Genomic DNA, 25,056 nt, shown 5'->3' on the forward strand with positions numbered 1-25,056 from the left:
CATCTACCACATGCTATTCGGACATTTTTTTAAATGGTAAATTAAGAATTGAGTAATTAGTATAATTAAATTAATAATTTAAGTGTAATAAGGGAACACTTAATAAGATAAACTTAATTAACTATAATATTTTAATCAAATAAGATAATTTAATTACAATAGTAATAATGCAAATAGTTTAGAACATGCCGAAAAAGAAAAGAGCAAATAATATGGGACAAAGGGAGTAAAAAATAATAATAAAGTATATATTTATTAAATAATAATATATTTTAAATTAATCTCATGACCTATGGAAAAGAATAATTTTAAAACTAATATATTCTAAAATAAATAATAAAAAATTTGTAGAGAATAAAAGTGTTTTACATATAATTGAACTTTTGTCTTTATTAAAATTTCTAAATATATATTATATTAAAATGTCAAAATATCATATACACATAAAATTTATGGAAGCAAGAAGAGTAATGAAATTATGAAAGCATGATCTATATTAAAAACAAATTTTTAATTTAATATTTTTAATTGGAAAGTGCAACCCGTCTGGCTGATCACTCGCAATCCTATCGGGCCAGCTCGCATAATAATTCAACCCATTTGGGCTGGCCCTTATAGGCCATTTTATATTCGGATTGTAAAAATATAGCTCTAACCCTATAATATTATCGGGTATTCAGACCAATCCGCGGGTTTTTGGATTGGATTGACATCCCTCGCCTCCATCCGATTACACAATATTGTACTACTATCTAATTGTATTACTATTAAATTAAATTTTTTACTAGTTTTTTAACTAAAACACTAAATTTCGATATAGGCTAATTTAAAATATATGAATAAATTAAAATGTGAATTATATTCGCATCAAATCTTTTCCTGTTTGACCTGCAGGTACCTTTTTTATATCTATATTTGCTTTCATGGAAGAGTACATTAGAGTCATCCACAATATGTAGGACTAATCAAAAACATCTTCTGTCATATGATCAAGACTAACCGTAGCCCAGTAATAACCTAACATTAGGATAAGCCGACATCCTAGCCAATAAAACAAATGCACAAATTCATAAATACGGAATTAAAAATTCGACACGAAAACAGAATAAAAAATATATATATTTCAATTAAAAAAAATACATAATAGAGTTGAATTAAAAAAAAAATAGCACTAGCCGATCACAAGCACAATAGCGGACGAGCGATCGCCTAACGCAGGCCGCTCGTCCGCCGCGTTCGTCCGTCCCTCGCTCGCCGGCTGCAATAGCGGATGAACGCGACGCCTGAGCCGCTAGCCAGTCTCTAGGGCGTGCATTCGTCCGCTATTGCGGATGCTCTTAGGAGGCACTCAGTTTTACGCCTTACCACACAATTTATATACACATAACATAGTTTTCATTACAAAATATATAGGAGTATATAATTAATAGATTCTGAAATGGATAGTGATTGTTTATCTGCCAGTATAGTTATTTAGTAACTATCCATATATATATTTATTTATAGGTATGAAATTTTTTTAATTTTTGTTCAAGGTTTAAACCATTCCCTCTATTTTTGTTTTTCTTCTTTATTGTTGGGCCTTCGTTTGCAGCCCATCTTTATCGGGCTCCATTATGGACATTTCATATTTTCTGAAATCCCCTTTTACATAAATATGTAACTGTTTATTTTTTTTATCTTTTTTCTTTAACCGTGATCAATAATAATTAACATAACAAACTTGAATGAAATAAGAATATGGAGTGAGTATCTACTCTAATAATTGAGGCTTACCAATCACCGAAATTGTAAAGTAGAAATGCCAAAGTAGCATAAGTTTGTTTGTGTGTTTTTTTTAAGAAATGCACCCACTCTATTTATAGATGAAGCTCAGTTGCTTTTGCGAATAATGTCACCCTCAGCTCTGGTCGTTTTGTTTGGTGTATGTGTTTTGGCTGAATTATAGATTTTCCCACAACAAACCAATCTCAAAAAAACAAGATGCACCAAGGAAATAATGAGAAATAACTACTAATTAAAGGATCTTGGGATTAATTAAGGTGGAAACTCATGTACACGTTTTAAGATAACTTTATGGGGTGATTAAACTAGTTGAATGACAATAACAATTTCTGAATTATTTTACAGATTGTATTCATGAAAATTAGACAATGTTTATTTTTAAAAGTGGTTCAATCCGAGTAGGACTGGCTTGGAACTTGATCGTGGGAAGAAGACCACAGAGAATGCGAAGGACTCAAGTTGAACTCTTCGACTTAATCTTCCCGTAAGAAAATCACTACCATATGTACATGTCAACCAACTACATACATGTAGGAGTAATAATCCGAAGAGCATGAATCTTAGTGTTCAACAAGGTTAAATTTAACTTCGTACGTAGAAGCATATTTAGGGCAATAGAACAAAAAATAATCCCTAATTCTCGTAAGTATGATCTTTAAACCGTACTCCATACAATTTCATTTTTAGGTAATGTTCACATCCGAAGCATGTTAGGGGAAACGCTCTTATCTTCATCGTATGATTGTTTTTTAGTGTTTAGTACTTCTGTTTTATTAAATTTTTAATTTGGCCATCGTCCAACAATTTTTTATAACAAGAACAAAACAAGAAACTAGAAACAACACACGCGGTTTACGTGGTTCGGCAATTTGTCTACGTCCACGGAAGGGATGAGATGTTTATTACTTCACTTTTTTGTTGGATTACACAGAAATGGAAACAAGAAGATGAAATCTCTCTCGAGCTACTGCACTCTACAATGGTGAACTAACAGCTCTTTCTTTTCTTCCTTCTCTACTCACACTCTCTGTTTTTCATAGTTAGTTACAATGAGGCAACTGCCTTTTATATATCACACTTGTAGACAGCTCAAGTTAGTTACTAACTAACTCCTCCTCTCCCAAGTCTTGATCCCATGCAACTCACTATCATGCACCCTTAACCAATGAGCCAATGAACGAGCCAAAAGCTCACTTCACGCTCATGCATGTCTCGGCCGCATCCTACAATCTCCACCTCGGCAGTGACATCAACAAACATCTGCTCTCAACCCTTCAAACCTGCTCCACCTTAAACTGACAATACACTCACCAGCTTCAAGCAATGCTTGAGCTTAGAAACTGGCAAGGTTTTAGTTAATGGATCAGCTGCATTGTCCTCGGTCCCAACCTTCTCAACTTTAACATCCCCATTTGATATCTCATCTCTAATGAAGTGAAGTCTAATGTCAATGTGTTTGCTCCTTTCGTGGAAGACTTGATTCTTAGCCAACATTATAGCACTATTGCTATCACATAACACCTTCACTACCTTCTGTTCCACTCCAAAATCATTGATGACTCCCATCAACCATTTTCCTTCCTTCACTGCCTCAGTTAGAGCTATGTACTCTGCTTCGGTGGTAGATAATGCCACCACAGATTGGAGTGAAGACTTCCAAATGATTGCTGAACCATATAAGCTGAAGATGTATTCTGTTTGGGACTTTCTTGTGTCTAAATTTGTAGCAAAATCTGAATCGCAGTAGCCAATAAGAGGCACCTCCTTCCAACCCTTCTGTCTCTTGAAGACAATCCCAGTGGACTTGCTGCCTTTAAGATATCTCATGATCCACTTCAAGGTTGCCCAATGTTCTTTCCCATGGTCCTTCGTATACCTGCTTGTAACACTGATTCCATGTGACAAATCTGGTCTTGTGCAGATCATCAAATACATAACACTGCCTATGTATTTTCTGCATCTCGGCCCTTTCTTCATCATTGGCTGCTGCTTGCTGAGATGACAGCTTAAAGTGAAGGGCTAGAGGGACTGATACTTCTTTGGAACTTTCCATCTGATATCTGCTGATCACTTTGCTCAAATAATCTGCCTGAGTAAGGTGCAACTCTCCTTTTTCCCTATCTCTTCTTATGTCCATGCCCAGGATCCTTCTTGCTTCACCGAGATCTTTCATGTCAAACTCCCTTCTGAGCTCTTCTTTCACAGATTCCACATCATCCAGAGTCCTTGCAGCCACAAGCATATCATCTACATACAATACAAGATATGCAACTATGCTTCCTTCAACGCACTTGCTGTAAACACAGCTATCATATGCTGACTTCTTGAAACCGATTGAAGCTAGATGAGCATCAAACCTTTCATACCATTTCCTACTGCTCTGTCTTAGTCCATATAGACTTTTCTTCAACTGACACACTTTATTCTCATGCCCAGAGACAACAAAGCCAAGTGGCTGCTCCATGAAGATTGTCTCTTCCAGTTCACCATGAAGGAAAGCTGTTTTAACATCAAGTTGATGCAATTCCCAATCCCTATGGGTTACCACAGACAACAGGATCCTAATAGAAGCATGCTTTACCACAGGAGAGAAGATCTCATTGAAATCCACTCCTTCCTTCCGAGAATAACCCTTAGCTACAAGCCTTGCCTTGTATCTAATTCTATCTACCTCAGAAACCTCCACCTTCTTCTTAAAAATCCATTTGCATCCCATAGGTTTTTGAGAATCTGGCCTGTCAACAAGAATCCATGTACCATACTTGAGTAGTGACTCCATTTTCTCTTTCATGGCCTCCAACCATTGCTTCCACTCCTTTCCTTTCATTGCTTCCTCATAAATAGCAGGATCATCAAACTCAATGGATTCTGCTACACATAAAGCAAAGTAAGCCATTTCATAATCTGAAAATCTTGCAGGCACTTTGTGAGTTCTCTTAGCTCTTCCTTCAGCTAAGTTTTGAGGTTGAGCTACTGGTGTCTTGGCTCTTTGTGCTGCTGGTGTCTTGGCCTTTTTAGGGGTCTGGCTATATTGAGGCTCTGACTCAGAGTCAGCCTCTCTTGAGGGCTCTACCTCAATAAATGTACTGTCATCTTCACTCTTGAGAAAAGGCATCTGACTCTCATCAAAGACAACATCTCTACTAACAATCAACTCCTTCTGCCTGACTCAGTGCACCATAACCTGAATGCTTTAGACCCTGCTTGATATCCCAGAAAAATGCATTTTAAAGCTCTGGGATCCAATTTCCCCTGCCTCTCATGGGCATAGGCTCTACATCCAAAAGGCTTGAGCTTTGCATAATCAGGCATCCTGCCATACCACAAGCAATCTGGAACCTTAAAGTTGACTGCTGAAGATGGACTTCTATTAATCAGATCAGCTGCTGTAGAGACAGCCTCACCCCAAAATTTCTTGCTAACTCCAGAGCCTAATATCATGCATCTTACCCTTTCAAGGATAGTTCTATTCATGCGCTCAGCTACTCCATTTTGTTGTGGATTTCTCGGGGCCGTTCTGTGTCTTTTAATGCCCCTTGCCTTACAGAATTCATCAAACTCAGATGATAGATATTCCAATCCATTGTCTGTTCTAAGGCATTTAAGACTCACACCTTTTTCCCTCTCAACCATGGTGGGCCACTCCTTAAAGAACTTAAAGGCTTCTGATTTTTCCTTCAAGATCTTAACCCATAATTTTCTGGAAAAATCATCTATTATGGTGATAAAATATTTACCTCCATTCATTGTAGGTGGCTGAGATGGACCCCATATATCAAAAGTGTCAAACCAATCTTTGTGTGAACAGATATGGAAACTGCAGCCAGAGTCAACAATCCAACTTTCTCCCATCTCTCCTTCCACAATATTCATAACCTGCATCTGCTGCTCTTCCTGAACAATATCAGTTGATCAGTGCCTTCGGCTGCTTGCTTTCTCTTCCAAGAAAAGCAGTTCTTCTTAATATGCCCAGGCTTCTTGCAATAATGGCAGCTACGAGTCTCCTTCTTATCCCCTTTTCTTTATCCTGAGAATTCTTGGATCCTCCTGCCTTTGGTTTGAACTTATTCTTGAATTTCTTGACATTCAAGATTTCTACGGAGGTATCATTTTGGCCACCTCCAGATCTTTGCAGATCTTTAGACTTTAGAGCTGACTGCACCTCCACCAAGGTGATAGCCTTCTCTCTGCCATGTAGCATGGCATCCCGCAGCTGCTCAAAAGACTTGGGAAGAGTATTGAGCAACGCAATTGCTTTATCCTCTTCCTCCATTTTTGCATCGACATTTTCAAGATCATCAACTATCTTGTTGAATTGATCCAACTGATCTCCTATAGTCTTATCATCCACGAATTTAAAGGAATATAGACGTTGCTTAAGATATAACCTGTTAGCCAACGATTTGGTCATGTAGAGCTCCTCCAATTTCTTCCTCCCTCGCAACTTCTCTAAGAACCTTATCATCCAAATTCAAGATGATTGCGTTACGAGCCTTCTTCATAATTTCTTTCTGCTTATCGGTCGACTCCTCTTCCTTTGTTGCAGTCGATTTGAGAGCCTCATCGAGCCCTTGATGAATAAGCAGCGCCTTCATTTGATGCGCCATAAACCGAAATCATTCCTCCCGTTGAATTTCTCAGTTTCAAACCGTGCCATCGCCATCGATCTATCTTCTTCGATTCAGCGGGACGGCGCCACTTGTTGAGATTTGATCGAAGATTGACAAGAACGAAACAAGAAACTAGAAACAACACATGCGGTTTACGTGGTTCGGCAATTTGCCTACGTCCACGGAAGGGATGAGATGTTTATTACTTCACTTTTTTGGTGGATTACACAGAAATGGAAACAAGAAGATGAAATCTCTCTCGAGCTACTGCACTCTACAATGGTGAACTCACAGCTCTTTCTTTTCTTCCTTCTCTACTCCCACTCTCTGTTTTTCGTAGTTAGTTACAATGAGGCAACTGCCTTTTATATATCACACTTGTAGACAGCTCAAGTTAGTTACTAACTAACTCCTCCTCTCCCAAGTCTTGATCCCATGCAACTCACTATCATGCACCCTCAACCAATGAGCCAATGAAAGAGCCAAAAGCTCACTTCACCCTCATGCATGTCTCATATCCTAATTGTGAATCTTTTATGAGTTCACTTGTCAAATACTCTAAAGAATAGCATATACAGATATACTGATCACAGGTTGAAGAAAGTCACATGAAATCTTAAATGAATGCATCTTCAATATCGAGAGAGAGGTAACTATATGTAACTAAAACACTTGCTAACATCATAGCTGAACGATAAAGAATCAATAACGACTACACCTAATAAATAAATATAGGAGACTAGTAAGATTAGAACATAGATGATCAGGGATAGGGGTGAGCAAAAAAACCGAAAACCGAATATCCGATCCGAACCAAACCTAAATTTTGAAATTCTCTTCGGTTTTAAAAATTAAAAAATTCGGTTTTTCGGTTCGGCGGAAAAAAATTCGAAAAAATAAAACTAAATCTTTAGAAATCATAGTTCGCTCCGATTTGAAGCCAATGTTATAGCTGCAATTGCAAAAGATGGCTGAGGGAATGACCAAAAATACACACATGGAAACTTCGATCTCCCTTTTTTTTTTTTTGGATCTTCCGAATATACTGCCAACTGCCGAAACTGAATCTCTCACCACTTCTCACACCATCTCGTCAGTATCAATCAAAATATTTTGACCTAATTAAATTAGAATTGAAGTTATTCATTCAGTATAAAAAATTGAAATCTAATAATACTAGTAGTATGTGAACAAATTTAGAGTTATAGCTTAACTTTATCATTTGTGTAGAATTATATAGATTTATAGGGAAATGAAATTCAAAGCTATAGCTTAACTTTATCATTTGTGTAGAATAATATAGATTTATAGGGAAATGATATGTTGCATATCTTATATGAGCATCACCTTGAATCACGATTAATGTATTATTTTATGTTATATATATAGTTTCATTATAATCTATACGTAAAAGTGTTATTGAAATTTTTAATTGTACAAAAATATATAAATCAAAACTCGATTCGTTTGTTTTCGATGTAACTACAAAATACTTATCCGTCACTAATCAGCGAAACTTAGGCAGTTAACAGATTTAGTGACAGCTTAAGTATCAACAGATCCATCAAGGCAAAGCTCGTTAGTAAAAAATATTAGCGACGGACAAATCCGTCACTAAAGTTACAATGACGGAAATGAACAAGGCTGCCATGGTAAATTCAGATTAGTGATTGACTATTCTGTCACCAATTAGTGACTGACGCTTTTCAGTACATTCTCAGTCACTACTTCTTCAAATTTCCATTGCTTTCACTAATTTGCGTGTTTTTGTAGTGTGTAATTACAAATAAATGAATAAAATAAAAAATCTAATTTTGATTTTTATGATTTTTGTGAAATTAAAATTTTCAATAATATTTTTTAATTTATTTAATACTCCCTTCGTCCCCGATTAAGAGTCACACTTTTCCATTTCGGTCTGTCCTCAATTAAGAGTCACATTTCATTTTTACCAAGTAGGTCACACATTCCACTAACTCATTTCACTCACATTTTATTATAAAACCAATATAAAAATATAAGTCTCACAATCCACTAACTTTTTCAACCAACTTTTATTTACATTTCTTAAAACTCGTACCCGGTCAAAGTGTGACTCTTAATATTATTTGTACCAGTAGATCTTCAAATCTAATACTACCTATACATATGAATTGGTGTTAGTTATGCATTGAAAATTTGTATAACGTCACTATTTATATTGATCTCTAATACTACCTATACATATGAATTGGTGTTAGTTATGCATTGAAAATTTGTATAACGTCACTATTTATATTGATCTCTCTCTCAATGAAATGAATAAGCACATTGTACATCCATTTAAATATATATCTTATTCCATTATCATCACACCTGCATGCGTGCCTCATTTTGTCACAAAAACATCAAGAAACACAAAATAAGTACAGAAATGCTCTCTCTATTGATCAAGAATAAGGGGCCTTATTAGGGTACCGAGGGTTTCTATTGTAGAAAATCTAGTACTCGTAATTGATTGGATCATCGTTAGTAAAAATATTTTTTAAATAGAACTATGATCACATGTAAAAATGAATCAACATCAAATGTAGAAGAAGAAGAAGAAGGTCACATTGATAAAATCTTGAACAAATGCACCCAATTCAAGAACCACCGGAAACACTGCCGCTGAAAATCTCAATGGTATCCCCCGGGCCCACATGATGCCACCGGAAAGACCTGTCATCATCCATCACATTCTGCTTAAAAATGAAGAAATACCCTTCCTTTGGCAGATTCATCTTCTGCAGCTTCTTCCTCAGCTCCCCCACATTCTCCCCCAGCCCCACCTCCACCCCCACCTTCTCCGCCCCATACTGCGCCACCACCCTCAACAACCCGCCCGCTCCGCCCGGGCCCTGGCCCGGGCGGAGCCCCACCGTGACCTCGGAATTATTCCCGAGGTCGCACTCCCCGAGCGTCTTGTGGTCGGGAAGCTCGTTCCCGACCACAATCCGCGAGACGGGCGCATTCAACAGCTCGAGCTCGGTGATTCTCTCCTTGAGGCGGCGCACGGTGTCCTTGGCGTCGGCGTCGAGGGCGACGAGCTTGGGGGAGGCGGGGAGCTTGAGGAGGAGGCGGAGCTTGGAGGGGGGGTGGTCGGGGGGGAGGAGGAGGTGGATGCGGGAGCGGTCGAGGATGTCGGAGTGGTGGACGTTGAGGTCGTCGCGGAGGATGGCGCCGTTGAAGACGAGGGTTTGGAGGGGGGCGGGGAAGCCGTGCTCCTTGTGGATCTTCTCCTTGATTTCGAGGATGGTGTCGAAGTAGCCGACCTCGAGGCTGAAGGGGTTGGCGCCGTTGCTTCGGTAGAAGATGAGATCCATTTTCTTGAGGGTTTTCACTAACTGAATGCGACGGTTATGGGAATGCAGGTAGGCGTGAGGTTTATGTTTTCCATTTATTTCGTGATTGAACAAATTTTTTTCGTTTCTGAGATTCTCATGGACGATTTTTATTTTTTATTTTTATAGTTTCGTGTATTGTTCCAAATCATTTTTTAATGTGATTTTTTTTTATGATTTTAAGAACAAATTATTGTTTTGTTCTGATTTTGCGAATAATAAAGATTTTAGCGCTAATATAACTTGATGAGTTACTAACGTGGCATGGAAAAAAAAAACATTACAATGGCATTTACAAAATTATTTGAATAAAATTTGATAAAATTTTGAGATTTTAGGAAAAAATTTAGAAAAATGAATTTAATAGGGGGGTTAGCAGCTACGACATCAACTAAAATGACATAGTCACATTTACGGTAGCAGAACATTGTCGTATTAAATTCAATAATTTAATTTGTTGAGTTGTGATTTTTATCAAGTCTTAAGTTGGCACTAAAATGTTGATTGTTTTCAAAATCAGAACAAAATTTATATGGAGTAGTTTGGTACTCCTTATAGGTGAAAGTCTAAGAAATTATGTATAAAATAGTCTTATACTATTAAACTGTAATTGATCTTTTTTCTTTTGTAGCATCTTATAGTTATCTCATTTTAATATATAGTACAATATAATACTAGTAGTTTTAATTAAGAGCTCTTGTCATTTAAAAGACCTAGTGTGCATTCTACTATTTTGTTTATTATTTGTGGCTTATATTTATATAGAATTTTGTGTTTGTTTTACTCTGTGTAGAGAAGAGGTTCCTTAAATGAATAAGAGTTTAATAGAGTTTTTTTTTTAGAATTCTCCCCATGATTTGCTAATAAGAGCTTGATTGTGATAAATACTAATACTATGAAAACTCTTGTTTGAATATTGGAACTCTAGACTTCGACTACTAGTAGAGTTCTTAGTTTGATATTATTTGGCTTGAGATGATGATGAGATATATCATACTACACCTTAGAATGAGACCATCTTATTAGAGAGAGAAAAGTGTTAATAGAGAATGATACTCACTTCAATAAAGAGAAAAAAGTCACTACTTATTAAACCTGACCAAAATGATAAAAGAAGTCTATTTTTATGAGACAAAGAAAGTATTCCACATTGTCATGTCAAATAAATATTGCACATATAATTTCGTATTCCTCCTTGTCTGATATGTCATATTTTACGGACTCAGATTTTAAGAAATTATTTGATTATTTGATTTTGTGTAAATAAAGTGAATAGAAAAAGTTAGTGAAATGTGTTAAATATTGGATTTATAACAAAATGTAAGTTTTTCGAGTTAATGAAATTATGAGGTCTATTTGCCAAAAGTAGTAAAAGTGAAATTAAATATTTTTGATAGATATAGTATAAACAAGTTGAGATATTAAATGGGGGGAGGATGGAGATAGAGGGGGAGTACAAAAACTGTTATCCAAGTTTTCATCAAAAATAGTTCAAACGTATTTTAAAATTGAATGTAGATATTTATAAGAATAAAATCAGCCCAACGGCCCAACCCGTATTCCACCACAAAATTCAAGCCCAAACTAGTACTCCCATTTTAATCGGGTCGGGTCGGATCCGACAGAAAGGTACAGGTGGACGGCCTAGATTGAACAATTCCAAACATAGGCCAGTCTTCCTTATTCACCCTCTCTTTCGTGGCAGATAAACCAAACACGGAGGGTGTTTTCGTCTTTCCATTTTTCTCCATAAATCTCCCCTTCAAAACAATTTGAGCACTCAATCCTAGCCGTTGTTTTGTTGAATCGACGGTCAGATTTTATACAAGGAGGTATTTTAAAATTTTAATAATTATATTACAGTCGCATCGCTTCCCCTTCTCTCCGCGAAAGCAAAATCGACTACTGTTGTTTCCGATTCTGTCTCTTCTTCGAAATCCACTCACTTTCTCAATTTTTCAGATCCCTAAATTTTCGCATTCTGTTTCAAAACCCTAGCGATCGGCTGCTCAGCTCTCGTTTTTTCCTCACTGCATTGCGACGATCGCCGTTTTGTTTCTGGAATTCAGTCCCGATTGATGATTCCTGGTATGTATTGCTTCTTTATCGTTTGCTACAGTGGCTGATTCAATCCTGATTCGGGTGGACTGGAATAGTGAAGCGATATGCACGCGCCGCGCACACATTTTCGCGCCAGAATTGAGCAATTTGTGAATTTGTTTTCAGTGAAGGGGTGATGCGAATTGGAGGATGAACGATGCCGGTGCTGCGTGGCAGAGGCCGGAGAGGGAAGCAGCAGCTGGACCACCCGCAACTGCCGATTAACAGTAATCGGAATCGGGGGAATAAGAGAAATCGGCAGGCGGCGGAGGAAAACGCGGCGATAGCTACGCGTACGAGGAGGAGGACGGCGGCGGCGGCGGCGGTGGTTGCGGCACCCGTTGAGGAAGAATTAGTCGCTGCACCTGTGGTTGAAGAGGATAAGCAGGTTCTGGAGGAGGTCGGCGAGAAACCGATGGATAGCGGCGGCAAAAGCCCAGGCAAAGGGAATATGCCTGAAGATGATTTTGCTTCCCCTCCTCTCCCTGAGAAGGTAAGAATTTTTAATTTTTTTCACGTTGATTTTTCTTGCTAGCTTGCACTATGGGAAGATGATGAATAGATGATGATGGTTTATGCATGGATGTATTTGATACTATCATTGCTGGTTTTAAGTTAAAGATTGAAGCTTTTTAATGGCCGAGGAAAGTGAAGATTTAATTTTTATTGAAGATTGCATTGGCTATCTCAAAATGTTTAATTGGTTTTGGGCACTTGTTAATGTCTGCTGTCGCCATTTATGTATCTGATTTTATGTCAATATTATCTGGTATAAGAAACATTTTTGCACTTTGGAAGTCACCAGTGGCACTCACACTTTACATAAACCTGGTCAAAAAATCACTAGCTTCTATTGGACTCGTCTGTTTAACCAATGGATTCTTGTGAAACATGCTGGTGAATGGTGATGGATTTGGTTATCTTAGTTTTTCACGATATCGTGGACAATACTGGAATCTTGAAAGATCGCCATTAGAAGCATTTATTAGGAGAAGTAAACTATTGGGGATGAAGCACCATCTGATTAATAAAACCTGAAACATGAAAGATATATACTAGAGGCACTGATAGTAAGTGGAGTACGGTATTCAGATGATACAAAGCCATCTAGTGGAACCAATTGTTTGATAAATGTATGAGTTTTCCCTGCTTTCAGTCTATGCTGGTTGACAATTATGGCCAATTTTATTTGATAATTGAAGACATTGATATGACTGTTAACTGAAAAGGATCAAAAAGCATTGGTGTAGTAATATGTCTGCCGTTTGCATGTGAATTATATAGGTTCAGGTTGGTGGTTCACCAACATACAGACTTGAAAAAAAGCTGGGCAAGGGAGGTTTCGGACAAGTGTTTGTTGGTCGCCGTATCTCTGGTGGTAACATTAATGAAAGGACGGGTCCTGGAGCCGTAGAGGTACATATGTGCGCATTTTATGTGTGTGAAATTATAATTGACCAAATGTTTTCTTACTCTAAAATTCTTGATCACCATAGGTGGCCTTAAAATTTGAACATCGCAACAGTAAAGGATGCAATTATGGTCCACCTCCTGAGTGGCAAGTTTACAAGTAAGCATTTATGTTTGTTCTGGGTCAATTAGATGGTCGATGTATATCTTTTCTTATCTTTTGTACTGCATCATTAATAGTACTTTGGGAGGAAGCTACGGTGTTCCACGAGTCCACTACAAAGGCCGACAGGGTGACTATTACGTTATGGTAAGCATATGGTATATATGGTCCCTTTTTTAATTTACCTTTCCTTATAGGTTCTATATTTTTAAGCGGCACTTTGGGTTGGACAGGTCATGGATATGCTTGGACCAAGCCTGTGGGATATTTGGCATAATAATTCTCAAACGTTAGTATGTTCGTTGGTTTTTCCATGTTTTGGTTATCCTAAAATTCTGCATATTAAACTTGTAATTCGTCAAATTGCAGTATGTCGGTTGATATGGTGGCTTGCATCGCTATAGAATCAATTTCTATATTGGAGAAAATGCACTCAAGAGGGTGAGGTTTCATCTCCATGTGCAAATGTGGTTTCTCTGTTGTTAATTTACTTTCTTTGGCTGCGTATAAAAAATTGTGTTTTGCATGTTTGGTTATTTATTACGTACTGTTTCCATGCATTTGTGTTTCCACAATGGCTAAATTTCAATGGCTATCATAGGAGCTGTGTACAATGTTTGATATTTGTTATGTGGTGAGGGAAACTAGTATTGGAGAAATGGCAGGGTACTCGCTTCTGATGCCGGACTCACCAACTTACTGATAATTACTTTACTTATAATCTTATATAGTGATGCTGAATTTGGCAGGTACGTTCATGGGGATGTGAAGCCTGAGAACTTCTTGCTTGGTGCTGTAGGGAGTCCTGATGAAAAGAAGTTATTCCTGGTTGATCTCGGTTTAGGTAAATGTCTTGATCCTTGATGAAAAACATATATTTATTGTTTTGGGTATATTTCGTTACTAAGAGCAACTTGCATCAGCCGCTAGATGGAGAGATGGCAATACGGGTCTGCATGTTGAATATGATCAACGGCCGGATGTTTTCAGGTACATGCATGGATCACATTGAGTTTTTAAGGACATCTCTATAATTCTCTGCTTACAAATTTCTCCCCTTGGTTTACCTGATCTTAAGAGTTTAAATACGAGTTTCAGGGGTACTGTTCGATATGCCGGTGTTCATGCTCATTTAGGTAGAACGGGTAGTCGGAGAGATGATTTAGAATCTCTTGCTTATACACTTGTCTTCCTTCTGCGAGGGCGTCTTCCTTGGCAAGGATACCAGGTCTTCTTTTGTTTACCTTTTGGTGTTCAAAGTTTAAATTGTGGACTCTCCAGACCAGACAATTACTTATGTCAACATTGCTTTTACCCCTCTGACATGGTTCTGCTTTACAATAGGGTGAAAACAAAGGATTTCTTGTTTGCAAGAAGAAAATGGCAACATCACCAGAGGCACTTTGCTGCTTCTGTCCTCAGCCTTTCAAATCATTTATGGAATATGTGGTAGATTTGAAATTTGATGAGGAACCTAATTATGCAAAATGTATATCTCTTTTTGATGGCATAGTTGGACCAAATCCAGACATCAGACCTATTAAAACTGAGGGTGCTCAGAAGGTGCCTATTATCTCTTACTTTATACCTCACTGAATATATCTCTTGAGTCGCTTTATATAGCTTTGTTCGCGGCTGCATGTCTATTGTCTAATTCCTCTGTCTTTGTTGGAAATTAAGCTTATTTATCAGGTTGGTTACAAGAGAGGCAGACTAACATTTGAAGATGAGGAAGATGAACAGCCTAAAAAGAAAGTACGAATGGGGATGCCTGCAACGCAGTGGGTTAGCATCTATAATGCTCGTAGACCTATGAAACAAAGGTATTTGTTCCTTAGTAGTACTGCACTTGGATTCTATCAATATTTGCACTGAGTTCTTCTCTTGTATGTTGTGATTTCCTTTAGAATGTAATTCATCAGTTAGTTTGCATGTTAATGATTTACAGTTAATTGGATGTGGGCTCTTTTGTTAAATCCAAAATTATTGTTTATTTTGATTGTATTGAAGATATCACTATAATGTGATGGATGTGAGGCTTTCCCAGCACATTGATAAGGGGACGGAAGATGGCTTATTCGTCAGTTGCGTAGCATCTTGCCAAAATTTGTGGGCATTGGTTATGGATGCTGGTACCGGCTTCAAAGCTCAAGTATATGAACTGTCACCTTTCTTTCTTCACAAGGTACATGCTGGTCGTTTACGCACTGTTTATTTATTGCTTGTTGCACTCTTTTTTGTGCGTTCTGTTCGATTCTATATAAAGCTGTTTGCACAATAACACTAATTTATTCTGCTTACAGGAATGGATAATGGAACGATGGGAAAAGAATTTCTACATCAGTTCAGTCGCAGGAGCTTCAGACGGTAGTTCCTTAGTTGTTATGTCGAAAGGTGAACTTTTAGTCTGAGTTTTAAATGTTCAGTTTTCTGCTATAAAGTATTACATGTTCATTCAGATACATAAATTGAATTCAGGGACACCGTATTCACAGCAATCCTACAAAGTTAGCGAATCATTTCCATTCAAATGGATAAACAAAAAGTGGAAGGAAGGTTTCTATGTGACCTCCATGGCTACATCTGGGACTAGATGGGCTGTGGTTATGTCTCGTGGTGCTGGATTTTCGAACCAGGTTTTCTCACGGCCCAGAAACACTTTACCCATCTGCCCCCATATTTCATTTGTGGCATTTCCTAATTATATCACTGGAATCCAACAGGTTGTGGAGCTTGATTTTCTCTATCCAAGCGAGGGCATCCACCAACGTTGGGAGAATGGATACCGTATAACTGCAACAGCAGCAACTTCCGACCAGGCTGCTTTTGTCCTAAGTGTGCCTAGAAGAAAGCCGGTGGATGAAACACAGGAGACACTGCGTACATCCACGTTTCCAACCACACATGCCAAGGTTGGTCCGCCTTCATTTACTACACCCCTACATCGATTGTGTACATGTTACTGAATCTGATTCATTACAGGAAAAATGGGCGAAAAATCTGTACATTGCCTCGGTTTGCTATGGGCGTACAGTTTCTTAGAGGGTGTGACGACTTGAACATCCGAATCACATACAGGAGGGTAAAGGTGGTGTCGGAGTAGCTTTCTGGCGAAACCAAGCGTACTAGTAGTTGTTAGGATCGGTACAGAAGATAGTGTTAGGATCTTGTTTTGGTGGCTTTTCTTCTGTTATCTTTCCTCAAATGTGTCTAGTCCTCTTTTAGGTTTACTCTATTTCTGACACACCAGTTTGTATTGCTCTATATGGACATCCATACTTGTCGGAAATTCATTATTTTCTTCATGTTCACAACTCTCTTTGTGTGTGTGTGTGTGAGAGAGAGAGAGAGAGATAGAGAGAGAGAGAGAGAGAGAGAGAGAGAGAGAGGAAACACTCAATTCTCACACTTTTATCCCCTTTCACAGGGAAGTTACATAGGTGACAGAATAGAGTAGTTGATAAAAATTTGGTCTAATTTAGATCAGTTAAATAAGTTTTCAATCAAAATTTTAAATCACGTTGTTTCAATTTTTTTCGATTCAATTTTTCTCGATTGTCTCAATAGTATACAAAATGACATTTTTTGGTGACATTTAATATAACATTGTTCAAGTAAAATAAGAAGGTAAAGAAAAAAGAAACAAACTTATTTTAATGAAACAAAAAAAAATTGTTTTGAGCATATTCTGTTTTCAGTTCTTATTACACGGACCAAAATTTGACCAAATTTCGTAATTTAATCGACTATGAACCAATTTAAAATTATTCAATCCACCAGAATGCATAATCGATTAGCCACCAGCACGCATAACCCGATTAGTCACCCTCAGAACAGCTGCAGCAAGCTCTGTGCTCCGCCGGGCTGCAACGGCACCAGCTTAAGATCCCCACCGTCTTTAGCAGCCGGTTTCGTCGGCCTGTAACACAGTTTCTCAGCTGTAATCTTCCCCTGCAACCAACATAAATGAAAATATTAGGATCTCAACCCAATAAATGCAAAACATTTCCAGAATTTGCACTATTTCAACATGAACATTCTTTCTAGGAACCCTTTACACCTCAAGCCCGTCGTGCTCCCAACGAACTGCAAAAAGGCACGTGCATATGCTACTGTCGTGCACCATCCTCTCGATTTCCACTACGCGCGCGTCACAGTAGAGTGCATGATCCTCGCCTTCCTGATAATTATCAAGTCACCGAAAAGAAGAAGACTTTGCCATTATTCATCTTGGAAAAACAGAAAAACGAGAATAGTATAGAAATGAGGTTGGTACCCTGAAGCAAAGAACGAGATCACCGACACTGACTTTGTCGCATTCAGAGTGTTCCAAAGGGATTGAGCGCTCGCGTACTGCCTTATGAACGCTCACCCATTCGTCTTCATCTTTCCCGAAGCCAGAAAATCTCACACGAACAAGCTGTCGTAGATTTGAAACATAAAGCTCAAGACACACTACTTGCATCAACAGTGTCAGTTGCAAGAATATGATCAACGAGTTTTCATGAGATTTACACATAGAAGAAGAAACAGAAGAAAAAAGGGAGTATCTTACTAGATCCCCCAAGTTCACCCCCGCGTTCACGACTCTGTAGCCCAGGAAGGAAGCAACATCAAACCTGTGAATCGAGAAAATGAGATTGTATGGCTATATGACTAAATATGAAAAGGCGTTACTCTAATAAATAGCGATAATTTCCCGAGCACAGGCTTATCCAAATGAACCAGAAAGTGTTTTTTTTTTGGCATACGATATCAATGCACGTACAACATATATTAAATGCTCACCAAGCAGAATCCTTAGCTGATTTAGCTTCGAAAATCAAGGTTTGGAGCTCGACAGCTGCTTCACTTGCGGTAATTGTTGGCACTGCGTAAATTTGCACAGTTCATTATCTCAAAACTGTCATAAATGAAATTTTACGAGAGTGCTTTCATCGAGCCCATTAGCTAACTAGGAAGTCTCACATAGCTAGCTTCTGTAAGAATCACTCTACTTCTAGTTTTCAGTTCCACCAGTCCAAGATCAAACGAGACGATTGCATATTTAACGAGATTACAAGAGCTTTGTTTTACATTTTGTATGAATGAACATAATTAATATCCTGTGAAGGAACATAAAGAGCAACCTTTAGTCCTCTTTTTTAATATAGCCATCTTTGAACCTTTCTTGGGTTTAAACGGAACAACAACAGTTGTTGCGTTTGTTTGCTTATCGCGGAACCAACTTTGCACCTGCAATACAAGAAACACCAAAAGCAACACTAGTTCAAAACAATGAATAGATACAAACTATGAATTATACACACAAAAAGCTCCAAAGAAAGACCTGTTCCCATTTAACAGGCGGTTTTTCAGCACGGTGAATCGAACCACTGCACAAGAAGCATAGGAAAAAATGGAAAACCAACCAACCCAAAAGTTAAACAATTAAGTCACAAATCCATCAGTAAGTTAGTATAGCAAAATGTATCAAAGTGCTCACTTGAATTTAATGGAAAGCTCCCGACAGAACTCTTCTTCGGTCGTCTTGTCTCTCATTTCCTTAAATAAGTTCTCCATTTGGATTATCTGCTCACAGGCAGCCAATCCAAACATCTCAAACTCATTTCACCAGCAAAAGATCATAAATTTACCCACAATTTGCAAAAGTTCATTACCTTATATCCTCCAATCACAAGGAACAAATTGTAAATCAATTATTGATTGCAAAGGAAATGCCTTTCCTCATTATTAAAACTTCAAACAAAGGATTGCAACACCAATTCACATAATTCACACACACACACACACACACACACACACACACACAAAATATAGCAATTATCTTGGACAGGTGCCAAAATTGAACTACAATACCCAAATAGCTAAGGAATTACATTGCAAGAACTCATTTTTCCAAAACCCCACAAAGTAAAAAGGCCATAAAAATAAGAAAAAGGCAAATTCATATGAAGGAAATGATCTTGATTGTTGATGTGTCAGCATGCATAGGATTATATTCGGATAAAACAACAGAAAAATGAGAAGGGGCCATAAAAAATGGTGCTTGGACATCTTAAACAACTAAAGGTGAGATTTTTACAAATACCAACTTCAAGAAAAAGACAGAGCTCAAGAAGAAGAAATATTCCACATTTGAGCATCAAGAAACAGCAAAAATTCACCTCTGCTAATGTGAACTCAGGTGAATTATCTTCATCTTCCATTTCTATCTCTGTGTGTGTTTGTGTGTGTGTGTTCTTACTGAGTCAGTGCCTCAGTCAGTCAGTCACTCACACACACAGATTCTTGAATTTAATGCCTCATTGATTTGTGTGTGAAAAGAGGTTTTGGCAGAGAGGAGGGCGTTCTCTACAGTGAGAGATTGGTGCAATTATGTGAGTTGTTGGGCAGTTTGATTTTCCTGATCTTCTAGATTAATGTATAATTAATGAATCTTTACTTCATTTTCTCAATCACCGGATTTTATGCATCTTTTGTAGCCTTTATTTCTATTTTTATTTTTATCATTTTGTTTGGTGAAAGTAATGATTTTTAACATTAAAGTAGAATGAAATGATTCGGATAAGTCATTTTCCGCATCTTATTCGTTTACATATTTATTTTATTTATCAGTATAAATATGTGTAATTTATTTGGTGGAAGAATTATTCTATGTTGCAAAAATGAAGTAGGAGTATAATATATAGTGTCAATAGATTTATCTCATTAGATACTATCCCCGTCCACGAAAATTCATCCCGGTTTGACCGGGCACGAGTTTTAAAAAATATAATGGAAAGTGAATTGAAAAAGTTAGTGGATTGTGGATCCTACTTTTAAAGTATTAGCTTTATAATAAAATGTGAGTAGGAATGGGTTAGTGGAATATGAGGTCCACTACCAAAAATGGTAAAAGTGAAATGGGATAAATTTTGGGGGATGGACGGAAATAGAAAATAGGACAAATTTTCGTGGACGGAGGTAGTAGTATCTTAGTTTGACTTGACTGCTTCGTACACATATTATTTATTGATTCTAAAAATTAAATACTAGAATATTCAACTTATTTTTGGGAAGAGAAGATCCCACTTGATATTATCATATTACCATAATATGAATACTCAAAATACAATCAACTCAGTAACAATAAAAAAAATAAGTACTCCACAATCTGTTGAGAATAATTAAATCAACTCTAACTCAAAACTCAAAATTACTCAGAAAAAAAAAAAGAAAAGAAATAAATAGAAGATCTTGGTCTGGGCCTAACAAAGATCATGACTATACAGCCCAATAAAGTTTAAAAATGGCCCACTCTTTATGGACTCAGGGGCCCATTAGTATTTGAATTTCTATATAAAAAGGTGATAAATAGAAATTAAAAATCGGTAAATAAGAATTAGTAATACACACAAAATGAATTGTTGGGAGATAGAAATGGTAAAATCCTCATCCTCTTTGATTGAGTTTATGAATTTTGGAGGTGAATATAGAAATGCCATTGAAATATTGGACTTTTCATTTTCACCTTTGAAGAATGGCCTTCCTATAACATGCTTGTATTGTCCTCCACTCCACCCCTGCAAAAAGTTTTAAATTAAAAACAATTAGGATTGTTAATTTTGGCATGATGATTTAAAAGGTCATAATTAGTAAAAATAACTGAGATGCAAAAGACACACTAGTATTAATTTTTTAGTATTTTGATGTGCTCACAAGATTAATCTCTTACCAATTATGGCATTGTTTCCTAGTGATCCACCATTTTTTCTCTTCACCATATATTTATTAAAATACTTTTACAATAAGTGTATTTTTCACTTGTAAGGTATAAATACCTTTTACTAATTAAATTCGTTCCACATTTCATTAAGTTTAGTTTTCAGGAAGAGAGTGAATAAAATCTCATAGAGAAGCACTAGACACTTTATGCAACTTACCATTCCTTTTTCTTTATATTATTGTCTTCTTTTTTCTTTTTCTTTATTGACTATATTTAAAAGGTGTTTGATGGCCCCCAAATCACATTTTTTATATACTACTTTTTTTATCACATTATTTTATTTTAAACCACCCCACACACCTAATAAAGCTTTCATTGCATTTAATTATAATCAATACTAGTACAAGATATTAAGACACTATCATGACATTCCATTTGCATCATTCTATATTGCATGTGTTTGTTTGTCGATCATGAAATGGCCCAAATTTTGGGGTAATTATGACTATAATCGACTATCAGAACATTCGTGTGTATTGTGTAATCATATTTATTTATTCATTTAAATGCATTTATTTTGCTTAATTTTATAGTAAAAATTATACATGTAGCTTACTTGTTATTTTGGGTATGGGTGTGATGCAATTAAAGTTATTCTATGAAACTTCTATTTTAAATTAAGAAATAATATATTCAATTATGAAATTCTAATAAAATAATTTTGTTTTGTATCAATAAGACATTATTTTATAGGTCGATCTCTGTGACAATCGAATAAAATTTTAAGTTTGTAAATTATTAGTATTTTGATATCTTGTAGACTAACAAGAATTTGACAATACATCGTGATTTAAAAGACCATTATCCATTTAAATAACGATGCAAGAATTACGAAAATTACCTGCAATTTATCTCCAACGGTGACGACGATCGAATTTCTAGCCGGAGAAAATGAAACCCAACCTTTCTTGGAGTAAACATGGAAATCAGTAGTTCCACTCCACACATGCAAACTCAAAGCATGAGAAAATTCAGAGCCCTTTATCAGCATTCTTATCACATCATATCTCAATGAATTCTCCGATTGCTCGCCGCCCATTTTCTGGCCATGTTTCTGTATATAGCATACTTTTCCGGCGAGTTCTTGCTCTTCCGGCCACCCATTTTCCGGCAATAACTTCTTCGAACTATGTTGCTGCAGAAAAAGCATAACTCTTCTACCCACTTCTTCCATTTGCTTCGATAGCTTCCTCATTTCTTGGCTGCAAAGTGCATAATCATATTTTTATTAGTCACCAAAACTATTAAAATTTTATGAATTTGAATCTTATTTTAAATTTTTATTAGTCTTGATAAGGAGGATACACAATTACAAATGTTGTGCAAAATTGGTACTAGTATAATAGTACTATTAAATATGCGGTAGAAAAACTGTTTGAAATTTTTATACTAGTTGAAAATGAGATCTATCGCACTAATTTTTATAAATGACCCAAAATAAAAGTTAGAAAAACTTACTTACATTATTAATTATTGACAGAGGAAATAATAACATCAAATTTCAATTTTACAAATTCGATACCAAATTCTTTTTCGACAGCTGATTACTACTGTGTATTGATATTGAATAAATTAAACGTGTTAGCTCTTTTTGTTATGAATCAAAAAATCACCGTATATTGCAACTAATGAAAATTGAAATCAGATCAAATATCACGATTTTTTAAAAGTGAATTAACCTCAAATCAATCCATTATTTTTATGCAAAAATAAATAAAAAATCAATTTTTTTTACCTAAAATTTGAAAATCCAAACGGCCAAATTCCCTCCATTTCCAGATTCATAGCTTCTTCATCACACCACAAAAATTCCTCACCCTGATCTCTCATCTCCTCCTCGCCGTGGATCTCCTCGAACCCGTATCGCCTCTCCGGAGACCTCGCCGCCTTCTTCTTCCTCTCCGGCGGGATCTGAAACATCCCGCCGGCCAGAAACAAGACCAGCCCCATCAAATCCGGCGAAATCCCATGGTTGATCAGTTCCAAACACCCAATCTGCGCGATCAAATCACAGATTCTGAATCCCATTTCGCTTTCAATCGAGCCCAGCTTCTCAAAATCGAGTCTTGGCGGGTTTTGGGCCGATTTCTGGCGGGGAAAAGCCCGGTCCGGAAGAACCAGGTCGGGGACTCTGAGAGACTGCTGTAGGTATTCCGTCAAAACGTCGTCGTTTGCGAAGGGCGTCTGCCTTCCCGGCGCCACCGGAGAGGGCGGAGGAGCTCGGAAATCCACGGCGTTGATCCGCTGCAGCGGCTCCGGCGTTGCTGCCATCTTGATTTATTTATTTTTTTATTTTTTTTTTGTAGAGAGTATTGATCTGGATTTATTTGGGATCAAAGATTTGGTGTGTAATAAAGATGGAAAATTAAAAGAGGAAAGGAGGCAGCAATGATGGGATGTTTGGATTTTGAGCTACATTTGGAGAATAATCAAGCATGTTGTTACTTTTTATTTTTTATTTAAATTTGCTTTATTTTTATTTGTGTGAGTTCATTTTTTTGCTTTACAGATCTACAAATTGTGCTGCTAATTATTTCTTGAGGTTTAGGTAGTACAGCTGCCAGCTTGCTATATAGCTTTTGATTTTAACAGTGATTATAAAAAGATAAAAACTTATCCCTTTTATAGGAATTTCTACAAGATGAATTCTACTATATGAAAACAAAGTTGTGGAGTAGTAATTCATTTCCTTTGCTCTTTGAATTGGCAGAAATTCCCACATGGATTATTGGTGGATTAGGTATTACTGGATTTGTCCAATGGTGTGGACAGTCTACGGGCTGGTTGTGGAGACGATGAGGACGAGAATCAGAGTGGAAGCGACATCCCTCAAAACAAGTGTTATGTTGAAGAGCATTTTGGATACAAGCTAGACTTCATGGGAGTAGATTGTATAGTGTTGGTAGGTTACAATCTTGTTTATGTTTTTAGTTTGTAAAGTCGAGTGCCACACTTAATAAAGTCAGAAGCACTAGAGTGAAACCACGATTAAAATTAAAGAAAGACAACAAAACAAACACAAATCCTATCAGCATATCAATTTAAAGGTAAGACTCACACATCTTCTAAGCAGAGAGAAAGATGAACAAAAATATCCATAAAGTTGCAAATCCCTACCATCTTTACTTCGCCCAAATTCATACCCATTTGTCTCACAATATAAGAAAATTTTGGACACTAATATGAGTTTCTTCTCAACATGCCACCTTGATTCCATCTAATGAAAAATAGCTTTATTTTTAAGCTACCAACCACAAGATTTTACATATAGAATGTATCCTCATGACATCTATGTAGTACTCGTATTTTTATATAGATTTTACTCCAAGTTTTTTTTTCTTAGATGGCAATAATAATCCATTTGATCCAACATATTTTTATATTTCAAACCAGGCATTTTTCATGGAGTAGTATTTTTCAAGAATGTAGAACCTCCACCTGTTGGACTGGACCACTTGGAATAGAATAATATTGGGCTTTACTGAAATGGGCTCAATGATCAGCATACTAAACTCCATTATTATCAGAATCCAAATTATCAATTAATGGTGGGTTTAGTCACTCCAAGAATTGTGCATTTTGGGCTATATTGGATGTCAGCAAAAAATATGCAACTTTGCAATATAATAAGACCCATAATTAGACTAAAATCCACAATTCTATATTGACACCTATAATTTTAATATTATCAACTAAAAACGTTCAAACACATTTATCAGCCTGTCTTTTAAAAAGGGCAAATTGCGAAAAAAATATAATTTTGGCAAAATTATGGTATGTATAAAAAGTTAGAAAATCAGCCTATATCTTATACCATAATCGAAAAATCATACGTGGATGTCATTGCCGATAAATTAA

General features: G+C 36.8%; 4 protein-coding genes across 5 annotated transcripts; 1 reads left to right on the forward strand and 3 right to left on the reverse strand.

Moving 5' to 3' along the window:
• Nucleotides 1-8,829: 8,829 nt before the first annotated feature.
• On the reverse strand, nucleotides 8,830-9,739 carry LOC125204248 (polyubiquitin-like). The gene has a single exon (XM_048102849.2). The coding sequence runs from the start codon at nucleotides 9,737-9,739 to the stop codon at nucleotides 9,020-9,022; it is 720 nt and encodes a 239-aa protein (XP_047958806.2). The 3' UTR covers nucleotides 8,830-9,019.
• Nucleotides 9,740-11,633: 1,894 nt separating this feature from the next.
• On the forward strand, nucleotides 11,634-16,735 carry LOC125207102 (casein kinase 1-like protein HD16). Of its 2 annotated transcripts, none has more exons than XM_089060820.1 (17): nucleotides 11,634-11,845; nucleotides 11,914-12,350; nucleotides 13,142-13,273; nucleotides 13,354-13,427; nucleotides 13,508-13,577; nucleotides 13,664-13,719; nucleotides 13,800-13,871; nucleotides 14,180-14,274; nucleotides 14,354-14,420; nucleotides 14,529-14,658; nucleotides 14,775-14,993; nucleotides 15,111-15,253; nucleotides 15,441-15,615; nucleotides 15,734-15,824; nucleotides 15,909-16,066; nucleotides 16,154-16,342; nucleotides 16,413-16,735. In XM_089060820.1, the coding sequence occupies exons 2-17, from the start codon at nucleotides 12,015-12,017 to the stop codon at nucleotides 16,470-16,472; spliced, it is 2,067 nt and encodes a 688-aa protein (XP_088916946.1). In that variant the 5' UTR covers nucleotides 11,634-11,845; nucleotides 11,914-12,014; the 3' UTR covers nucleotides 16,473-16,735. The 2 variants fall into 2 exon arrangements, with proteins under 2 accessions (XP_088916946.1, XP_047962273.1); XM_048106316.2 differs by having other exon boundaries at nucleotides 11,984-12,350.
• A 323-nt stretch (nucleotides 16,736-17,058) lies between these two features.
• On the reverse strand, nucleotides 17,059-19,829 carry LOC125207583 (protein SAWADEE HOMEODOMAIN HOMOLOG 1-like). The gene is made up of 9 exons (XM_048106984.2): nucleotides 19,598-19,829; nucleotides 18,916-19,001; nucleotides 18,760-18,805; nucleotides 18,560-18,665; nucleotides 18,219-18,300; nucleotides 17,986-18,049; nucleotides 17,707-17,850; nucleotides 17,491-17,610; nucleotides 17,059-17,381 (listed from the first exon to the last, which is right to left on the reverse strand). Exons 1-9 carry the CDS (start codon nucleotides 19,637-19,639, stop codon nucleotides 17,259-17,261), a joined length of 813 nt encoding a protein of 270 aa, XP_047962941.2. The 5' UTR covers nucleotides 19,640-19,829; the 3' UTR covers nucleotides 17,059-17,258.
• Nucleotides 19,830-20,470: 641 nt separating this feature from the next.
• Nucleotides 20,471-23,603, reverse strand: DTA4 (downstream target of AGL15-4). Its single transcript, XM_048103431.2, has 3 exons — nucleotides 22,934-23,603; nucleotides 22,040-22,400; nucleotides 20,471-20,995 (listed from the first exon to the last, which is right to left on the reverse strand). The coding sequence occupies exons 1-3, from the start codon at nucleotides 23,467-23,469 to the stop codon at nucleotides 20,768-20,770; spliced, it is 1,125 nt and encodes a 374-aa protein (XP_047959388.2). The 5' UTR covers nucleotides 23,470-23,603; the 3' UTR covers nucleotides 20,471-20,767.
• Between the last annotated feature and the right edge of the window lie 1,453 nt (nucleotides 23,604-25,056).

Source organism: Salvia hispanica, chromosome 6, assembly GCF_029641045.1.
Source record: "Salvia hispanica isolate PSC_SH4W2 chromosome 6, Shi_PSC_v1, whole genome shotgun sequence".
Lineage (NCBI taxonomy): Eukaryota > Viridiplantae > Streptophyta > Magnoliopsida > Lamiales > Lamiaceae > Salvia > Salvia hispanica.

What these genes read in the sequence shown, in the direction of transcription:
- LOC125204248 (XM_048102849.2), bottom strand. Translation starts at nt 9,739, where the DNA reads ATGGATCTCATCTTCTACCGAAGCAACGGCGCCAACCCCTTCAGCCTC.
- LOC125207102 (XM_089060820.1), top strand. Translation starts at nt 12,015, where the DNA reads ATGCCGGTGCTGCGTGGCAGAGGCCGGAGAGGGAAGCAGCAGCTGGAC. An exon ending in CGTAGACCTATGAAACAAAG is followed by an intron (nt 15,254 to 15,440) that starts GTATTTGTTCCT and finishes ATTGTATTGAAG; the next exon opens with ATATCACTATAATGTGATGG. An exon ending in TTCCAACCACACATGCCAAG is followed by an intron (nt 16,343 to 16,412) that starts GTTGGTCCGCCT and finishes GATTCATTACAG; the next exon opens with GAAAAATGGGCGAAAAATCT.
- DTA4 (XM_048103431.2), bottom strand. Translation starts at nt 23,469, where the DNA reads ATGGCAGCAACGCCGGAGCCGCTGCAGCGGATCAACGCCGTGGATTTC. An exon ending in TTTGGATTTTCAAATTTTAG is followed by an intron (nt 22,401 to 22,933) that starts GTAAAAAAAATT and finishes TGCACTTTGCAG; the next exon opens with CCAAGAAATGAGGAAGCTAT. An exon ending in CCGTTGGAGATAAATTGCAG is followed by an intron (nt 20,996 to 22,039) that starts GTAATTTTCGTA and finishes AACTTTTTGCAG; the next exon opens with GGGTGGAGTGGAGGACAATA.
- LOC125207583 (XM_048106984.2), bottom strand. Translation starts at nt 19,639, where the DNA reads ATGGAAGATGAAGATAATTCACCTGAGTTCACATTAGCAGAG. An exon ending in CGCCTGTTAAATGGGAACAG is followed by an intron (nt 18,666 to 18,759) that starts GTCTTTCTTTGG and finishes CTTGTATTGCAG; the next exon opens with GTGCAAAGTTGGTTCCGCGA. An exon ending in ATTAAAAAAGAGGACTAAAG is followed by an intron (nt 18,301 to 18,559) that starts GTTGCTCTTTAT and finishes AAATTTACGCAG; the next exon opens with TGCCAACAATTACCGCAAGT.